General features: G+C 37.2%; 1 protein-coding gene across 1 annotated transcript in view; it reads left to right on the forward strand.

Annotated features, from left to right (window-relative positions):
* The window catches only part of PTPRO (protein tyrosine phosphatase receptor type O), a 161,447-nt gene that overhangs the window by 76,065 nt on the left and 66,010 nt on the right, over window positions 1-19,372 (forward strand). Inside the window, 1 exon segment of the mRNA XM_035346790.1 lies at window positions 10,817-11,090. Within this exon segment, the coding sequence (XP_035202681.1) occupies window positions 10,817-11,090 (274 nt within the window).

A 19,372-nucleotide genomic window follows, 5' to 3' on the forward strand; every position in this document is an offset into this window, starting at 1 on the left:
CCCCCAGTCCATAGGTATAGCCAGGTTGCCCCTTCCCAGGTGCAGAACCCAGCACTTGCTCTTGTTAAATGTCATGTGGTTGGTAATTGCCCAGCTCTCCAATCTGTCCAGATCTCCCTGCAAAGCCTTTCCACCCTCAACAGAGTCAACAACTCCTCCAAGTTTGGTGTCATCAGTAAATTTGCTCAAAATACCTTCGAGTCCTATATCCAAATCGTTTATAAAAACATTGAAGAGGACTGGCCCTAAAATGGAGCCTTGGGGGAGCTGAAGCCCTTTGTCAGAAATGCATTTGCAAAGAGACCATTGTAGCAGAATTACATCTTTCCTGAAAGCCATATGACACTCAATAAGGTGGACTACCATCCCTCTGGTATGTAACACCTGTCATTCTCCCCGGCCCATCTGTTCCTCTAGGCAGGTGGAGCAGCATGTGTCACGTCTGAAAGTACCTTACCCTTCAGCTGAGAATCCTGATTCCATTTCCAAAACTCTTTGTATTAGCTCCTCTCCTTTACTTCCTTCTAGTTCACCTGTGGCAGCTGTACTAAATACTAAGCACTTGATGCACTACAGCCAAATAAATCTTGCTGGAGTTATTCCTGATGGGGAAGGTGACAGTGACAAGCCATGAGTTTTTGCAGCATTAGAGGTTTTGGTAGTATTCATGACCACCAAGCAGCGTGTTGCTAGTCGTAATGTGATGGAGAAATCTTCTGTGGGTAGGAATTTATCAAATGAGTACAAATATCTGAGCTGAGCCTAAAGGCATCTTAGAAATCAGGCACTAGTAACAACTGAAAAGTTCTGTGTGGATTTGCAATTGACCCTGTACTGTATGAAGAATTACAGAGTTCATCTCTTGCAAGTAATCAGGGAAATGGCACTGGGTGCTTGTCTCTCAGCACAGGTTGAGAAAAGCAAAATAAAACTGCACATCAAATACTTTAGCAAAAAAGAAAACATTCAGCTGTAGGAACTATGAATAAATAACATGAAAAATCTCAGCAGGTGATCTCAAATCAGCCCTTCCCATTTAGAGAACACATTAGCACAACAGGGTAATCAAAGGGCCTAATATCAAGTTCTACTTGGATCAGAAAACAAAATAAACCTGTGCTTGAACCTAAATAAGCAGACTTTCAAGGGAGGGAGTGCATGCTGTGGTTATGGCTTTGGGCAGAAAGGTAGTAAGTATTTTAGAGTGCAGAATAAGAAGACTGGTGATCTGGATTTAGATTCTCTTTTTCTTTTTTAACCTTACTATGCCAGGTCTCTTGTGAGACTACTGATGAAAAGGTGGTTATATTTGGGGATTTTTTCCTTGGGGAGGCAGGAAGTAAGATTAAAATGAGTGGCAATAAAGCGGACAACTCATTCTGCTTGTCTAAACTGAGCTCCAGATCAAATTGAAGTCAGCAGCCTAGATGGAGACAAAACTTACCTACATCTGCTTCTGAATTCCTTATGTTCTTTTGATAACATGGGAAGAGAATGAATGTATGCTTCACAGTTTTAGTCAGGAAGAGCAGAGTTCAGCTGCATCACTGCAGCTGAATAATTGACTTTGCTTAATATATTTAATTGAAATCTGGAGCAGTTTTTCACAGCCTATACTGCAGTGTAAATAATTTTATAGATGTTTGATTGTATCCCAAGTCGTACCAGGGGAGGTTTGGATTGTAGATTAGGAAGAATTTCTTCATAGAGAGTGTGGTCAAGCAATGGATCAGCCTGCCCATGGAAGTGGTGGAGTCCTTACCCCCGGAGGTATTTAAGAGATGTGTGGATGTGCCACTGAGGGACATGGTGGAAGTTGATAGGTCAGGTTGACTGTTGGGTTTGATGATCTTGAGGGCCTTTTCCAACCTAGATGCTTTTATGATTCTATGATCCTGTGTCAGTGCTATTCAAGGTTAGTATGAGCCTATAGTGTCAATCAGATTGACTATTGTACATTTTAATAAATTGCAGTGCCAGGAACCAGAAAACTTGGAACAAATTTTTTTATTATTATTATTTTTTTCTATCAATTCCTCCTCATTTCAAATTTCCAAACCTCTCTAATAGTCTCAGAATATATTTGAAGAGATGGAGTATTCGAAAATATTTAATAGAACTTTAGTCCCTTATTCCCATTAAAATTATTTGGAGTTAAGGAAGAAGGAGATAGGGGCTATTCCAGGAGCATATCTAGAAGTTTATTCATCAGAGCCTTGTCTGTTCTTGTATTACAGATTAGCACCATGGGGAACAAGAAGTCTTTTCTCTTCCTCTATTTCCTGCTAATTTGCTTTTTGATTTCAAATGAATTGGAAAAGCACTTTGGTCTCCAGTTTCTCAGATAAAAGAAGACTATAACATCCTCCCAGCTGTGTGCTCTTTGTAGTTATTGCAAATAGCAATGCATTGCATTGTGTTTTAAGAACTAGTTCACTTGTGCACATAATGGGCATATATACACCCCATCAATCTAAAATGAAGACATGTTCAGTTTTATAGTACTCATAAGGATCTGTCTTTACCCCTTTTTCATACGCTCTGCCAGAGCATATAAAATGAAGTTTGGCTGACACCAGTCCAGTTCTTCTCAGCTGCACAGCAGCTCCATGCTCTATCATGGAGCATGTCATGGGCAGCTTTCTCATGGTCCAACATCAGTCTTTACATTTTTTTGAGCAACAGAAATTTTCTGTATGACTTTCTAATCTCATATTTCAGCATCAGTAGCTGTTTGGAAGCTTATATTACAGACTTTGGTCATTTGCACAGGTGAATCCACCATTTTAGTCATATATAATTGCAGTAACAGTTTCCAAATCCATGAATTTGTCCTATATTATCTAGAAAATGTCTCCTCCAGTATTCCAGGAGAAGTCTCAAGGCTTCCCATCTCCCATTGGGCACTTTGAAATGAAAAATACCCTAAAGCTTGGTTGATTTAATTCCATGGAAAGAGATGTGTTTTTGTAATCCAAGGTTTTCAAAATCCAATATAGATTAATTTCTCACTCCCTTCTTGGTCATAATTTTCTTAAGCTGACCAATTCTGTATTATTTCCTCTCTGTTGGAGAGGGAACTGAAGCATAGTTGGCTGTGTTTTGACTTGCAGATACTGTGCTGAATCTCCACTGATGGACAGTATGTGCATGCTTGGGATGATGTATATTTGGAGCACAGTGCTCAGTGAACTCCCATTCCTATAAAGTAATCTACCTAACTTACCCATTTCAGAATTTAACAAGAGCTACCTAATGACCTCATCTTCCCACTTGGCCTAAGTACAACTCTGATCATTTTACACTTGTGCAGGTACAAATTTGCTTTAACTGTTTACCCAAAGACAGAGAACAAATGTCAACTGGAGAAGATCACTTCAAAGGCCAGTCTGACAGAGCTAAGGGAATTTTTGAGGCAATTGAATGTGTTTCCTGTGCCCATTTTTTTTTCTATTGTTCACATAGAGGCTCAAGAAGGAAGATTCATTTTAGTTAAAACACCTGGTTCATCTTGCATCTGTGTGTGTTTGGATACATCCACAAGGAACGACTAAACTTTAAATGTGGAAGCTCTGTAAAAGTCTGAAAGGATAGATGATAGTGTTAGTAGTTGGGAAAGGGAAACAAATCATATTTTACTTCAGGAAAATTATCATTTTTGACATAATTTTAGTACTAGAGAGAAGCTTAAAATCTAGAGTAGAGAGAAACCAATCTATAGTATCTGCCTGAGTGTGAATTCCTGTCATAGTTGCGGTGTATACAAGCAGTTAGGATCAGGCAGTAGGGAGAAATGCCATCCATGAAGCTCTGACCTAGTTTTAAACTATGTCAACATCAGGGCTTCTGGATTGCTATGTTTGGGTTTTGCCTTCTCCAGTTTGCACTGGAAAGATAGGATAGAAGCATATATTTAGAAATATTTTTTTTTTGAATATTGGATGTGTTAACAAGATGATACATAAAAGATATTATCAGAACTGAATGCAAAGATTTGTTTTCATGTATTTACCATTCTGGCATTTACTTAATGCTATTGTAATAGCAGCTGATAGTGTCAGGAAAGATTTCATTCCAATGGCTCTAAAGTATATCATTAACCTTAGAATAGTAGCAAAATATGGTAGAGTATACATAGCATATTGACATTTGCTGGATAAAAATAAATAAATAAATAAGCCCTCATATTCCCAAGTTCATATTCCCCAAAAAAGGAGGAAAGAAAACACCAACTGTTGCTTTAAAATTTTATTTCAGAACAAAGAAATGTTAGAGCTCATTTATAAAATATGACTAGCAGATTGTTATTGCTGGCTTTTTAAGACTGAGAATAGCAACAGCGCTGAGGACACTATTCATAGAGCAGAATGCCAAAAATGGTTTGTTAACCTAAATCAAATATAAATTATTGAGAACTGCTCCTTTCGCTATCTTTTCACTTCTTAAAATTGTCCTTTCTGCATGGAAAATCTTGAAGATAAGGTTTTCCATTTTTTTCATGAACTATTTTTTCTAAGGAGTGTTTATTAAGGAAACTTCCCTGTACAATCTGTAGAAGCATTGTGCAAAATCTGTAGGAATAAATATCCCTTCTTTTACAAAGTCTTATCTGAACATTTTTGTTCATATTCTTGAAGTCCATTTCAAACAATCCTTTCCTCTTGTGGTCAATACTTGTGAAATCTGTGCCTGCTCCAGAATTCACTGTATCATAAGAAAACCTTAGGACATAATTCCTTCCCCATATGCTATAAGAAAGACTTTACTTTTTTTTTAAACTTATAGGACCTAATAATGATAGCTAACAGTTCCAAAGAAGCCTCAATATCATGTAATTTCCACTCAGTCCTTCTCTGTGCTCAGAGAGGATCTTTATTGGGTAATGGCTATACAAATGGCTTTTTCTGAGACTGCTTGCATCTCTCTGTGAAACTGAATCAGTTTCAGTCACATGAAACATTTTATTGAGGACCTTTGAGACGGGAGTAAAGAGACTGGGTATGGAACATAGTCTAAGGTTTGATGTTGTGATACTTAACATAAAATACAAGTGTTTTCCTGCTTTACCCTGTGAAGAGTATAGGAAGAGAGCTGTGAAACTGAGAAAGATGTGTTACTGGGCTGAGCCAGGTAGATATTGCAGTAATGACTGAAGCAAAGTGTGAACCTGAAAGATCAGTTAAAGATTCAAGTATTAATTTTTACTTGGAAATGCATCTAAAGTGCTTGAAACTGTTACTGCAGTTACATATGACTCTGTTATTGCAACAGCAAGGTGTTTCAGGGACTCCTTTCTCCTAGCCATAAAAGATCGGAAGGTGCCTGGGATCCTCCTATGGAGACCTGTGGAGACTACAGCCTGCAGAGACAGGGTGGGATAAATTTTACAAAACAGAAAAAATGATCAGAATGGTTTAAATAGGCCAGACTTTGATTCTTTTTCTTGTACAGTAACTCAAGTAAAACAATAAATTTCCAACAAGTGTGTAGCAGATTTATTTGATATGAGTTTCCAATTTCTGAATAAAATTAATGTTTACCATTTTTATTGTAATTGCTGTTCCATATCATTTGTCACCATCAGAGGATAATGACATTAATGCAACATACATTCGGAAGTTGGTGCAGAAATACTGTGACATTACTTCTTTATGTGATTTGCAATGCTATTTATTTTATGAAATTTATGTGCCTTCCATGGAGGTACCGCTGCAAGTGTGTAACAAGGGCCAGGATATGGAAGTCTGGATTACAGCCCTCTTTTTGTTACGAGGCTGGGACTAACTGTGCCCATCAACAGAGGACTGGAGGAATCCTGCTGAGCCAGGAGCACAGACCCTTTGGCTGGTCAGTGCACTTTCAAAAGTAATTCAGATCTCAAATGAATGCAGAAGTACTCTGTCTGAAAAGGTCATCTTGGCTCTCAGTCATTTCACTTAAGTACCTAAAATTAAATAAGAGGAAACTTGGCTAGAACAAGTAATCACATGACTTAGAATATAATTAGCATTATTGGCCACAGGAACAATATATATATTAGTATAGTAGAATCACTCACAAAAAAACAGTATTTCAGCCAGGAAGTCTGGATAATAGTGCAAATACTACCTTGTAATACTTGCAGTGATGTTATTTTTGACCAGCATTATAAAGTACATGATCATAATGTTACCTTTGCCCAGAAAAGTAGACCCCCATAGTTTCAAAATGTACTCCTGCTTTGGGATTTCATATACCTGCTTTGAAAACTCCATGGTACTCACAAAAGGCTGTAAGAATTGACAGAAGTCAGATTTGTTCACAGCCCTAGTTCCACTTTTCTAGTGTTAGAGAACATGATGCAGTTCCCAGTACCTCAAGCTCACTTATTTTTGGAGTTGATGAGCATCCATACCTCCTGAAGTCAGCAGGACATTTAACTATTTGCACTTTTACTAATCAGGTCCAGGCCCAATGTGTTTCAGAGTGAGACATTCAAAAGCTAAAATACATAAAATTAATAACTGTTTTGCAACTTTGATCTCTTCCTCCTGTATAAACCTCAGACTATTATGGGGGAATAAACTGAAGATATAGACTTCTAGAAAGAGAACTCTGAGGTCTGATGCACACAATTTATTTTCCTATTACTCTTTGAATATTGTTGATTTGACATGTCATATACCTTCTTGCCTCCCCCTCCTTTCTATTTAAATTGGGACCTGGTTATTAGCTGGAAATTCCACTAGCATTACTCATCCCCACTCTGAAAATGACTGTGAACAGGCATTGCATTGTGGGATTTACTTCCTTTTTTTTTTTTTTTTTTTTTTTTTTTCTTCTAAGTGCTTTAGCATGGCACGAGCTTGTAATAATAAACTAGGAAGGAAGTTGGAGCTAATCATTTGGTTCTGAATGCACAAGCTCTGCCAAATTTCCCCACAGGCATGAAGCAGCCGCTCAGGCTGTGACACCAGCAAATTAAATCCTGGAGGTAGCTGACCAGAAGTAATGAAATGTGTATTTACCATACTGATGCTGTCAGTCCTAAGACACACTGGATTTACGATCTAGTTAAGTGGGGCATGTTTGTCACTTCCAGTGGTGCTTGGAAAAAATACCCAGGTTTGTTCCTAGCTTTCTTCCCAAAATCACAAGCACACCTCATATAACATGAAGAAGAAGATGCCCGAAATGGTCTGTTCTTTTAAAATGGTGCTAAAATGAAATCCATATCCCAAAGGAGATAAGTTGTGCAAAAAATACTTCAGGAGCCAATGGATAAAATACAAAAGATGCCTCCCAGAAATGATGTGTCCCATGCATGCAGCAGCTTCAGATCCTGGGCACATACAGGTGTGGGAAAGAGGGCCACTTTATCACTGATTAATCACCAGAGTAGGTACCACTCAAGGAAAGTATGCGTTACGCAGGTGGGAGCAGGTACACAAAGGAGAGAGACTATCATTTCACAATCCCCACATATTTAGGTGGTAAAGAACTCAAAAAAAAAGCTATTTTCCATGGTCAGGTTTTATCATAAGTAACAAAAGCATGTGTCTGTGAGTTTTTATGTACTTAGCTAGCACAGGCACATTATGCTAATTGTGCAAGAGCTATTTAAGGTGAGGTTAGCAGATCATCTGCTGAGTGGTACTTGCTGTGAATTCAAGAAAACATTATGAGGGAAAAAATAAAAGTGTGCAGTCTTCAACGTGGTTAATACAATACCCATGGAAGAACCAAAGAATAAAATCACACCCCATATGAGCAGTCTGAAAGCAACTAATTATATCCTAGGAATGTCTATAACTCTGCAATTATATGCTTAATTTCCAGCTGTACTTGATTAACATCACAAATGATTTATAATACCAATAAGTACAAGGAACTTGCTTTGAACTGTTTGTTGGAATGCATAAAATTTTGGGTCTCTTTTGTATGTTTCTTTTTTTTTTTTTTTTCCATAGCAAAGTAGGTACACTGAGTTAGCACCATGCAATCCAGCAGCAAAGTCAAAGGAAGACTAGACTCATTTAAGAGGTAACATTCTTCTCTTTCCACTAGTGAGGCATTCAAGTGCAAGTCTATGGAAGGTCAAAACCCACCAACTTCTGTGGAATTACATAGGCTGAGTATATGTGGGTATTGGTGGATGAAAAACTGAGTATGAACTGGCAATGTGCACTTGCAGCCTAGAAATTGTAATTGTATCTTGGGCTATGTCAAAAGAAATGTAACAAGAGGGAGGGGATTCTCACCCCTATTCCACCCTTGTGAGACACCACCAGGAGCACTGCATTCAGCTCTGGGACCTGCAACATAAGAAAGATACAGCCCTGCTAAAGTGGCTCCAGAGGAGGCCACAAAGCAGATCAGAAGGCTGGAGCACCTCTCTTAGGGAGACAGGATGAGGGAGTTGACGTTGTTCAACCTGGAGGAGAGAAGGTTCCAGAGAGTAGCCTTTCAGTACCTAAAGGGGACTACAGGAAAGATGGGGAGAGACTCTTTATCAGGGTGTGTAGTGATAGGAGAAGGGGTAATGGTTTTGTACTGAAATAGGGTAGATTTAGATTAGACATTAGGAAGATATCCCTTACTCAGAAGCTGGTGAGGTACTGGAACACGTTGCCCAGAGAATATGTGGATGCCCTGTCCCTGGAAGTATTCAAGGCCAGGTTAGACAGGGCTTTGGGCAACGTGGTCTAGTGGGAGCTGTGTCCCCTACCCATGGCAGTGGGGTTGCAACTAGATGCTCTTTAAGGTCACTTCAGACCCAAACTGTTCTACGGTTATATGAGTGTACTTCAACCTTAATAAGCGGTAGTAACCTTGCTGAATCCATTCTATTTTTCTTGTGTTGGTCTTGGAGAAAATCATGCTTTCTGTGATATGGCAGTGCACATACCTCTGATAGCAGGTCTGTGGGTGCATCCCTCTCCCATCTCCCGACATCAGGAGAGCTGAAATAGGAGTCCTTTGACATTTTCTTAGTGAGGAGAGAATGAGGAGGAAGAAGGATAAAAGGTCTCCCTTATTTTTTTTTTTTTTTTTTTTGCCTGCATCTAAATATAATCCTCAGTTAAAGATCTGAGTCTGTGCTGATCCTAACTGCTGTATCAGGATTTAAGGCAAAATACAAACACTTGAAATGTGGTATTTTGATCTACTCAAGGCTAAGCCTGTTGAATTCAGCCAATGTAAAGCAAACACATGCAAGCTTTTGCATAATTGTGGTCTTATATTGTAAGCTGTTTGGAGCAGTTGCTTTGCCATCTGTGAGAAATTACCCAGACTACCATGGTATTCATCCACTGGTAACTTTGACTTATATAATTTTCATTTTAGCTTATATCAAATTTAAATTTTTTTTTTTTTTTTTTTTTTTAGTAGACTAAAGAAAACTACAGCTGAAATTGTGTTGCCTCTATTTGTATTCTGAAGCTATTTAGACTGGTTACCTTGTTCAGGATGAATTTACTATATGCTTGTTACCTTGTTCTCATGTAGGGTCAGGTGAGTGAGTTTGCTTAGGTCCTTTCTTCAGAAGCCCATAGTTTTCCCTTGCAGTACTCAACCTGATTTTCTTAATTTATTTTAAATTTAGTTTAATTTTAATGACAGTAGCTGGCTGGCAATACCATATATGTAAATTCCAAATAGGGAGCTTGGCTCCTGCAGCATAAATCCAAAAAAAAATTAGTTTTATGGAAGAATCCCCACTAAACAAAACCAGAAGAAAATAGGAGGTAGTCAAGCTGCTAGCGATAAACTCTGAATGAGATGTCTAGCTCTAGTACATGAACAACTAGACTGGCTGAATAATCTGCAAACTATGCATGGTTGACCACCCTGTCTGCCAAACAGAGCTCTCAACCTGTGAAATACAAGGGAGTATTAGGTACCATGGAGTTGGGATTTTAAAATATATATTACAGTTTTCATTGGGGATTAAAATAAAATAAAATCTAAACACCAGCGTGGCTTAATAAATAAAAAGGCAACTCTAATGTGAGCTTGAACTTTCCCTTCTTATTAATTAATATGAATCTGTTTTGAAATTCCTGTAGAGAACAAGTGCTACTTGCTGACAGCTGGTTTACAATTAATAAAAAGGAAAGTGTTTTCAGCTGGCAACAGCTTAACCTGCTCATGATATATGAAAAGGTTAAATTGCTCCTTTCTCTTTACTACTTATAAAAGAAATATTGAAAATGAAATGATGCAGTTTAGGAAATGAAAAGTGCTACCCAAAGCCATGGACATAGTGCTGAGAGCTGCTGATCAGCTGGTACTTGCTGGAATGGGCATATATGTAAACGCTTAGCAGGTGCCAAAAATTATTCTTCAGTTGCAGGCTTTTAGAATATATTGCATTCAAGATGATCCTGTTTCTGTAAGATAAAAGAGTCTTGATTTGATCACCTTATATACATATATATAAAAGTTACTATTACATTTTATATCTTTACTGGGAATCCTCTTGCCACTGATACTGTTTTTCATCTTATCATTCTTCTGCTCTATGCCACTCTCCATCAGGAAAGGGTGGCAGAGGTTTGTTCCTCAGGTTGCAGGGCATTGGCAACATAAAAGCACATGGCAGGAACCAGCCTTCACCTCAGAGGGAATGGCCTGATAATCAGATGCCAGTGGACTTCATCAATTAAATTGCATTATGAAAAACATTCTAGAATTTAATGTTAATGATCTTGCAGAGTATAAAATGTTACCTTATTATGAAGATAATGTGCCTATCCTTAAAGTACCAAAGGAAATGGGTACAAGTGAAATAATGTGTTTACTTCAATTAAATCTTTTTATTCTTGTCTTGCAGAGTGCAGAACCATTCCAAGTTACTGTCCGAGAAGACAATTGTATCACTGTCTCCCTGGAAGCATCTGATGTGGTGAGCTCATCCTCTGTATATGTTGTGAAGATAGCTGGAGAATCCAAGAACTACTTTTTCCAGTTCGAAGAATTCAATAGCACTTTACCTGCCCCTGTGGTTTTTAATGCCAAATACCATGGCCTATATTACATAGTAACTCTGTTGGTAGTGAACTCAAACATGGTTTCCAAGTCAGCAAGATCAATCACTGTGTTAACCAGTAAGTAACATCTTCTTCTTCTTCTTTCTTCTGTTTCTTCTCTTTGTGTGTTTTCTGCTGGTGGTATTGTTTTTTTTGTTCGTTTCCAGAAGTTTTTCTTCAATGACTGGAGAGGATTGTCATACTGGGCCCCACATAAGTGGAGTGGATGAACCTCCTCCCTAGGTGTTCATCCTAAACGCTGTGAACCAGGAGGTCTGAAATTCTAGTGGCAGGCACAAAAAGTGTTGACTCACATATCAGTGTAAATGCTCCTGTTTTGTGGTGAGGTATATTCTGTTTTAGAAGCCATATGCATTGATCTTGGGGGAAAGATGTGGTTTAGTTTGTCGAATCATGATGTGAAGTGCAACACATTCCTGTGTAGTTTCTGCCATGTTTCATGCTTCCCCATGCCTGCCAGAAATAAAAGTATAGAATATAAAATGAGTTCTTCATCTGCAAAAGTGATTAAATGAACGACAAACAAAAAATTACTTGGATGAGACAAACCCAGTTTCTAGTTCTTGTTCTGTTATACACTGAGGATTAACCTTACTCACAATCAGATATCTGTGGTGAATTATTGTCATATGCACACCAATACAGACATGCATGCTGTTTTCCATTGTTTGCTGGATGGTTAGTTAATGTCTACTCTAACCAGGTGTGGAGGTCCTGAGGGGAACTTCTTGATAATGAGTGATTTTTTTGGTTAAATGGCACCTTGGAATCTATAGGTAAATTTATTTGGTTTGTAGATGAGTAATGGTATGATTTTGCATACTTATATTATGTTGTCAATGAGGAAATGCCATCCACTGTAATAGCATTCCCAAAGAACAACATTGTAGCCTTTTACGTTGCAGAGTGAGGTGCTTGAAACTTAGGAGTTACCAGATTTTATATCATCCATATGGTCTTCATCCTCCCCATGTGTGCTCAAGTTGTGCAGTAATGAGGACAACCATGAAGGATCCCATAGGAAAAATATAATGTGGCAGAGTAATGCAGGTCTTTCATAAAGCACACATATGTGTAGTGAACAGCATAAGGCTTCATAGGTAGATTGGATTTCATTTTTTTTGTCCGTTTTAACTTTGCAGACAAAGTAATAATTCTAATCCAATTTCCTATTTAAATGGTTTTGTACATTTGTTTCTTAAAAAAAAGAAAAAGGAATCATATACAACTGAACAAATGCCTCACCAAGTATTTTCAGTGGGTTTTGAGTGCTGTACTTGCAGTAATGCAGTAGGACTAATTTCTGCCTGATTTCCAGAGCCCATGAGGTCACTGTTACCAGGGAAAGGTGTGATCCAGGTTGGTAGATGGAGCATGCACCCCTGTGCAAGGGAATCTCTGAAGGAAGAAGGGAATCAGTGGCACCCAGCCTATCAAATCCGGCCCCACACTACCATTTCTGGCTCAGGGGGTTTCCGTGAGGTGTTCCCAAACAAGTGTGAGGCTGTAGGCTCCAAGGAGCCTAGCCCATGTCACTCTCACTTCTCCATGCTCAACAGTGTCCTTTCTGATGGAAAGGAGCCCACACCTTTTCACCACCTGTCTTAAGGGGGTGCTCTGGCAGCTTCCCAGAGTTTCCTGCTGTGGCCTCTGCTGCTCACCCAGACCTTGGAAGGACCAGCGACTTTGGCAGTCAGCCAGTGCTTGGGGAACTGATGTGACAAAAAGGGAACAGTTTGTCTCAGCAGAAAGATAATCAGGTTCACAGGGGAAAAAAAAAAAAAAAAGGCATTTCTGTATATGCAGCATTGAAGGATGCTTTACTAAGCATTATAAGTACGATGTAATTTGTGAGCTTTCCATTGTAAAGGACCCAATATCCTTCCTAATATTTTCTGTTAGGCTGACTAATGAGCGCTAGCTCTCCTGTTGCATCTTTGGCTACTAATTTAGCTTATTTTTTCAAGTATAAGGGTAAAGGAATGAAAATAAATTTGCAATTAGAAGTTCATGGTATTTCAATACAGTGTGTTTGAGAAAACATCTTTAAACTCTTTTTATGACCACTGGCTTCTCTACAAAACTTCATTAGACCATAGCTGTTCCAACACACACCTTTTTTTTTTCTTTTTATTTGTATTATACACTGACTGTTTTATATCTTTATTTTTTTTGACAATTAACTTGAAATTTTGGCAGATAATAGTGATAATAGATTCATATTTTCCTGCATGTAATATAGTATTTCTGACTGTTTAACATCCTTAGTTTATTTTAAAAGTGTAAAGACACATAACTATCCAATTTATCTATATCTTACAAAAAATAATTAAAAAAAAAAAGTCACATTGTGACTAGCATCCAGGACAAAATTAATTCCTGTTCTAATTTCATTGGTATCGAGAGAGCTTTTCTAGTTGTAGGTTGGCCCCGTTCATTAGCCTGTCAGAAGTTAAATCAAATAGGATAGCCAGTGATGCCAATGTGGTAATTCCCAAAGCTATACTTAAATATTTCACAATAGTTTTCTGGGTTCTCCAGACATCTCCAAAGGATTCAGTGCAGGGAGATGGAGTCTTTCAGCTTGGCCATATGCTGGGATCCTGAGCATCACACACAGCAGTGTATAACCAAATTGTGCACGTCAAACTGAGAGTAAGGTCTTCAAGCAGTTTGCTTATCTATAAATTCAGTAAGAGTTGTGAAAGAACTCTGCTCACTAATAGTATATCGTGATGACCTTTCCTTTTCCCTATTCACATCCTTCAGTGATGTGCTGCTTCTCAGCATGTTGGCAAGAAAAAGGTATGTCTCTTTGCAAGGTGAAACTTCATCTCTCTTCAGCCAAGAAAAATTTTTGTTTTAAAAAGTTATTCCTCAAGAGAAAGATGATGTCAAAGCTAACAAAATACATATTTTATATATGGGTGTATATGTAATTATATACGTGAAATTGTAAATATTATATACACAGGTACTTATAATTACATACAAAATAAAAATATCTACAAATTATATAAATATATATGCATGCATGTATGCTGCCATTTGAGGTATCTGTTGTTAACTTGGACCTTTTATACAAGACTGAAGAATTTGTTTTCTGCTTGTCTCTGACCGCAATAATTTCAGGGTTTTCTCAGGTTACTCAAAACGAGACAAACTGTAGAGTTTTCTGTATTCTGGATTTTTTTAACACTGAGTGTGACCTATTTGTTGCAATATTTTTTCTGAGAGCCTAAGGGTGTTGTCAGCCTGACCACAGCTCACATCCTCACATTGATTCCTGAGCTGGAACTTCTAGAAGCATGAGATGATCAGGGCACATTCAAGTCCTAGGCAGAAAACATGTAAAATAAAGTCTGAGTACAAAATAGCACTTTTTCTTCTGATTCTGTAACAAAGTGGTGTTCATAGAATTGGGCTCGGTACTTCACTTGAAGTAGAAAACATTAAACTGACACCTTGACCACTTACTGTTAAAGATCCCTCTGATGGATTTCAAAAGAATAGGTGTATTAATCTTGCCATCTAGGCCTGGCAAGGCCTAGATGTGTGCAATTGTGTTGTGCATATCTATATGACCTTCCTTTCAGTTTTCAGTCTAGACAAGATTAGAAGTAGTGCTGGTATCTAACAGAGTTATTTTCAGTCTGCCTTCTTATGCTCTTAGAGTTTGGGGGGTTGTCAACCGGATTGAAGTAAATCATTATATCATTAATTTTGTGTTTTGAAATATTTGAAAGAAAGTTAAAAGACAAAGTTTATTGCTAATATGCTTTAAAGTAGTTTATGAGACAAATAAGGAGTATGGATCCAAAATCAGTGCTTAAAATTTTCACTCATCCTACATTTTCCCAGCTTGAAGTCTTGTTTTATTCTTTCCAGGATGACTCGCACCCATATGTTTGTTTGTTTGTTTTTGTTTTAGGAAAACAAAAAAAGGTCACTGTAAATTTTTCTTTTTGTTGGGGAAAAGAATTTTTGTACATTTAAAGGAATGTAGAATGCAGTACATTGTAAAGCTATTGTGTGCTGTAGAAAAAAATATCTCTGCTGGGAATTGGAAAAATTGGGATCTGGGAGGGTAATTAAGAAGAGTTCTGCTTGACTTTTATTTTAGTTTGTGATTAGGAGTTTTCAGTGGTAAATATCTCATTGTCTCAAAAGCCTATGATTCCTTACACAAATCACTGTAAAATATATTCCCTTTAGGGAGAATTCTACCAAAAAATATTCTCCTCAAGAGACCAACAAGGCCTGCTGCTGGGGACTGTGATCTCTTCCGCTCTTAGAAAGTAATTGGTATTAGACCTAGTTAATGCTCAGCTGTCATTGTGCCAGATGCTGCAGGAAGTGATTCAGCAGGTCAGATCCATGCCTTCAGTTCATTAATGGATCAGGGCTGCTGAAGTAAGAGCTTCAGAGTGTTTTTTGTTTTGTTTTGTTTTGTTTTTTTTTCCTGATAAAATTTAGAACTGAAGCCCTTCATGAAAAGGGTGATGTGGAACCTCTTTAAAAAGGCTGTTTTTTTTTGTTTTGTTTTGTTTTGTTTTCATGGGAGACTTAATTTTGAAATATAACTTCAAAAAATACCTATATCCCTTAGTGCTCTGGTCTCCCCAGCAAACAAATTATGCCATCCCCTTTCTCAGGCAAAATCAGAATCAACGAAAAAAGAAATGCAACCAGATGATTTTTTTTTTTTTTTCTGCAATAATATCTCTTGGAAGACTGATTTAAAGTGTTGTCCTAAATCTGTTCAAGATTAACTGATATACCTTTGTTCTTGTGCCAATGTTTTTGTTTGTTTGTGTATTCTTTATATTTGTCAATTTATCTAGAAACTACCATATACATCAGCATTGCTCAGATACTGCCTGCACTTACATTCCCCTTTCATAAGCAGTTGCACACAGTATCCTCTATTACGTATCATAAACTTGATTATTATGTTCCTAAGGTATTAAACAGAAGCTATTAAATCTCAAAAATAGTTGCTTTTTAGCAAGAGATAAAATGATCCCTAAGGCTTATAGCATAATGAAAACATTATCCTGGCTATGCCTTATTCCCAGTAGCAATACAGATAAGTAAATAGTGTCATACTGGGGAGGAAGTTACATAGTTCACAACTTCATGTGAACATAAAGGTGATTAGCCATAGGAGTTACATCACTCCATTAATGGGGCTTCTTATTTAGGTATTTAGGTAAATTGTGATATGAAGGTAAATCATGATTAATCTGGGTTTGAGTATGAGAAGCAAGAGAGTTGATCTGAGTCCCATTTCAACCATCCATGTGTAATACTACATCTAACCTACCACATCATTAATTCAATCTGTAGGGTGGCCAGGTCTATGAATATTAAAAACAAATTGATTTGGACTGGAATATGGCACTTACTTTCAATGTTCTTTTTTTTCCCCATGAATTACAAAAGCCACCCAAAACATTAATGTGTCTGGCACAGATTTAATGTATTTATGGAGGATTTAGCCTCCAGAATTTTCAGGGCATTTGAGGAAAAGTTTAGCAGCATTTATTATGCTATCTTTATGTTTGCATAATGCAAGGTATGTGCTAAATGCCAAATGCAGTAGAGTCCAGTAGAAATACCGAAGTTAAATTTTCCACAGTATAATTGGAAAACAGTTGCTACAGGAGCAGCGGAATCTAAGCGGACACTAAGGAGAAAAAAAAAAAAAAAAAAGTGATATTTAGGTCTTGATCCTGTGAGCTTGTCTATTGTGAGCTTAATATAACCCAGAAGTCTGAAAATAAAGGCATTGTACATAAGAAGTGCCTTAAACATGCTAGTAGAGGAATACTGAAGTCCTCTAATTCCCTTCTGCAGTATGTCTTCAAACATCAATATTATGCCACATGTTTAGAAAGCTCTAAGTTTTCTTATGTATTACATTACACCTTATTTAGGCTGTTTCTTAAGAATCATTAAAATCTGTGAAAAGCTAGGTCCTCAATACTACAAATTGAATAATGAAAGATACCAAACTGTTTATGCTCTGAATTATAAATATAAATGTCGAAGAGTGACATTTTGCATATATTTAAAGCTTTTATAACCCTAGGAACAGTTAGTAAGTGAAAAACAGTATGATTTTTATCTGCTGAGTGTCCTTTTAATTTCACAGTGTGCAAATAGCTTTTGATGTGAATATTTGGTGCCGAAGGAAGTAAGATAATGGAAGAACGTTTAAATTGCATTATATCACTCAAACTACTCTGCTAACATCAGCCATGAGCAAGGAGAGGCTAGTAAGCGGAAGATAACAACAAGAAAGAGAGTCCGTGGTGATTACCACTTAATTCAATTATTGGTTAATTAAATCAAAACATCAGGAGGAGAAATCATTTGGATTAAAAATGAATATAGCTTCCATCCTTTATTTGATTAGTTGTAGGAAAGAATAAATGGGCTAATTCGATTACTGACATATGAAAGTTTCGATAATTCTTTCAGAAATAAGGAGACCCAGATCTGAATGAGATAGCAGAAGCAAGCCCAGGGCACACCCGCTAACATGAAAGATGACTGTATGTAAGAGTTGTGCTATTTAGAGATTGTTATTGACATTTTAACTACTATCATGTGCTGTGTGAGCTGTGATATGAAGCATCTGGTCATGTGGATTGTCAGATCAACTGTTTATTTCAGAATAAGTAATGGGAAAAGACTCAGCAGAAAGAAAAGGGTAGGCTTTGTTTCCTGTGATCTGCTTTACTTCCATTTATTTCTAGGCTATCACAAATTGTCAGCAAAATTTTCACAGATTCTGTCATTGCAGTGTCTGTTGGTATCCATGAGCTTTGGAGTTTCTATTTGTCTGTGGTTAACATATAAATATGCTGATATTTATCTGAAACTAACAAAAAATCTTTGCCATGATAAATAAATTAAAAGCTTCACAACATCATATTCCTGCACTATGACAAAGTTGTAAATGACAACACAACTTCTTCTTAAGGCCTGGGGAGAGATATTTTTTTTTGTATCTATTGCTTTTGTTCTTAATTACTTATTTTTAGTTTCTCATTACAAATGGAAATTTAGTGGCTTGGTGAAAATACTGTGCTAGTAAATGAGATTTAATTTTTGCTTGCAATACAGGCTTGCTTTTTCACCTATGATTAACCTATTCAACCTTCTGTGGGATAATTCCACTTTTGAAGGTCATACTGCTGTCCTTTCATCTACCTCTTCTCTTGTCTGTCATGACTGTGTGTTCTTTGGGGATTTTTTTTTATTAGTTTTTCTCCAGGGTCTACTGCAACAGAATTTTGTACACAAATCTGTCCCAAAAGTGTGTAGTAAGATCATGCTAATGAACAGTTTGAATTTTTTCAATCTGTTCTATACAGTGTGCAAGAATTAAAGCAACATGATAAAACTGAAAAAGATCTGGGCATAATTACTGACAGTTGTGCATAAATTACCTCTATTAAAATATGTTAATATGACAAATTCTGACTAAAACTATAACACTGTTTTGAATATCTGCTTACCCTCTTAACCAATATATAGTTGCTATCATTTTTTCCTTGCTGATGAGAGCGTCAAGCAGAAGGCTATTTATTGTGGATGAAGGAGGCCGAATAAAACTATGACTCTATTATTGTTAGCAATAATAAATGTTTTTAGTGCAGTGAATTGACACAGCCTTCTTTAGCTGATGAAGCTACGCTGATCAATATGCCACATCAAAGGACACAGACTACTTTCCACAGTCCACATAGGTCACATTTTAAAGCACTAGATTCTGTACTTACTTCCCTTCTGTGTGCAGGCTTTCCCCATACCTGTGAGTAATCCACTTTAATCCTCTGTACCTCAGCTTTTCATTTGAAAAAAACAGTAATGGCACCACTATATTTTTGTATGTTTGGTGTGGATAAATACTTTGGAGACAGTGGGCCTCTCAGATACGGTAGGAGTGCATAATTACCCATGAAATAAATAAATTAATATATATAAAACTAGAAAATCTTCATTCAGATGTTTTCCCTTGGTCATTGTACTGATAAACTTCTCAGCTAATTTTAAAAGTTCAGATTTATGCCAACATTATGAGCAATTTCAAGTGTTCTATTGTGTTTGTCAGGGCACTTTTACTTGATTGGCAAGCATTAAAGATGAAAGTCTTGCTGGGGTGATGACTGTGAATGCTTAAGTAATAACTGATTTCAACCTTGGTTTCTGTGCCTGCTCCTCTGCAAATAGGGACATTATTCTGTTAAAGTATAAGCATCAAATGAACATGTTCTCCCACAAAACATACAAACCTAAGCTTTGTCGGGGTCTCAGGTGGCTTTGCC

This window comes from Oxyura jamaicensis, chromosome 1, assembly GCF_011077185.1.
Source record: "Oxyura jamaicensis isolate SHBP4307 breed ruddy duck chromosome 1, BPBGC_Ojam_1.0, whole genome shotgun sequence".
Taxonomy (NCBI): domain Eukaryota; kingdom Metazoa; phylum Chordata; class Aves; order Anseriformes; family Anatidae; genus Oxyura; species Oxyura jamaicensis.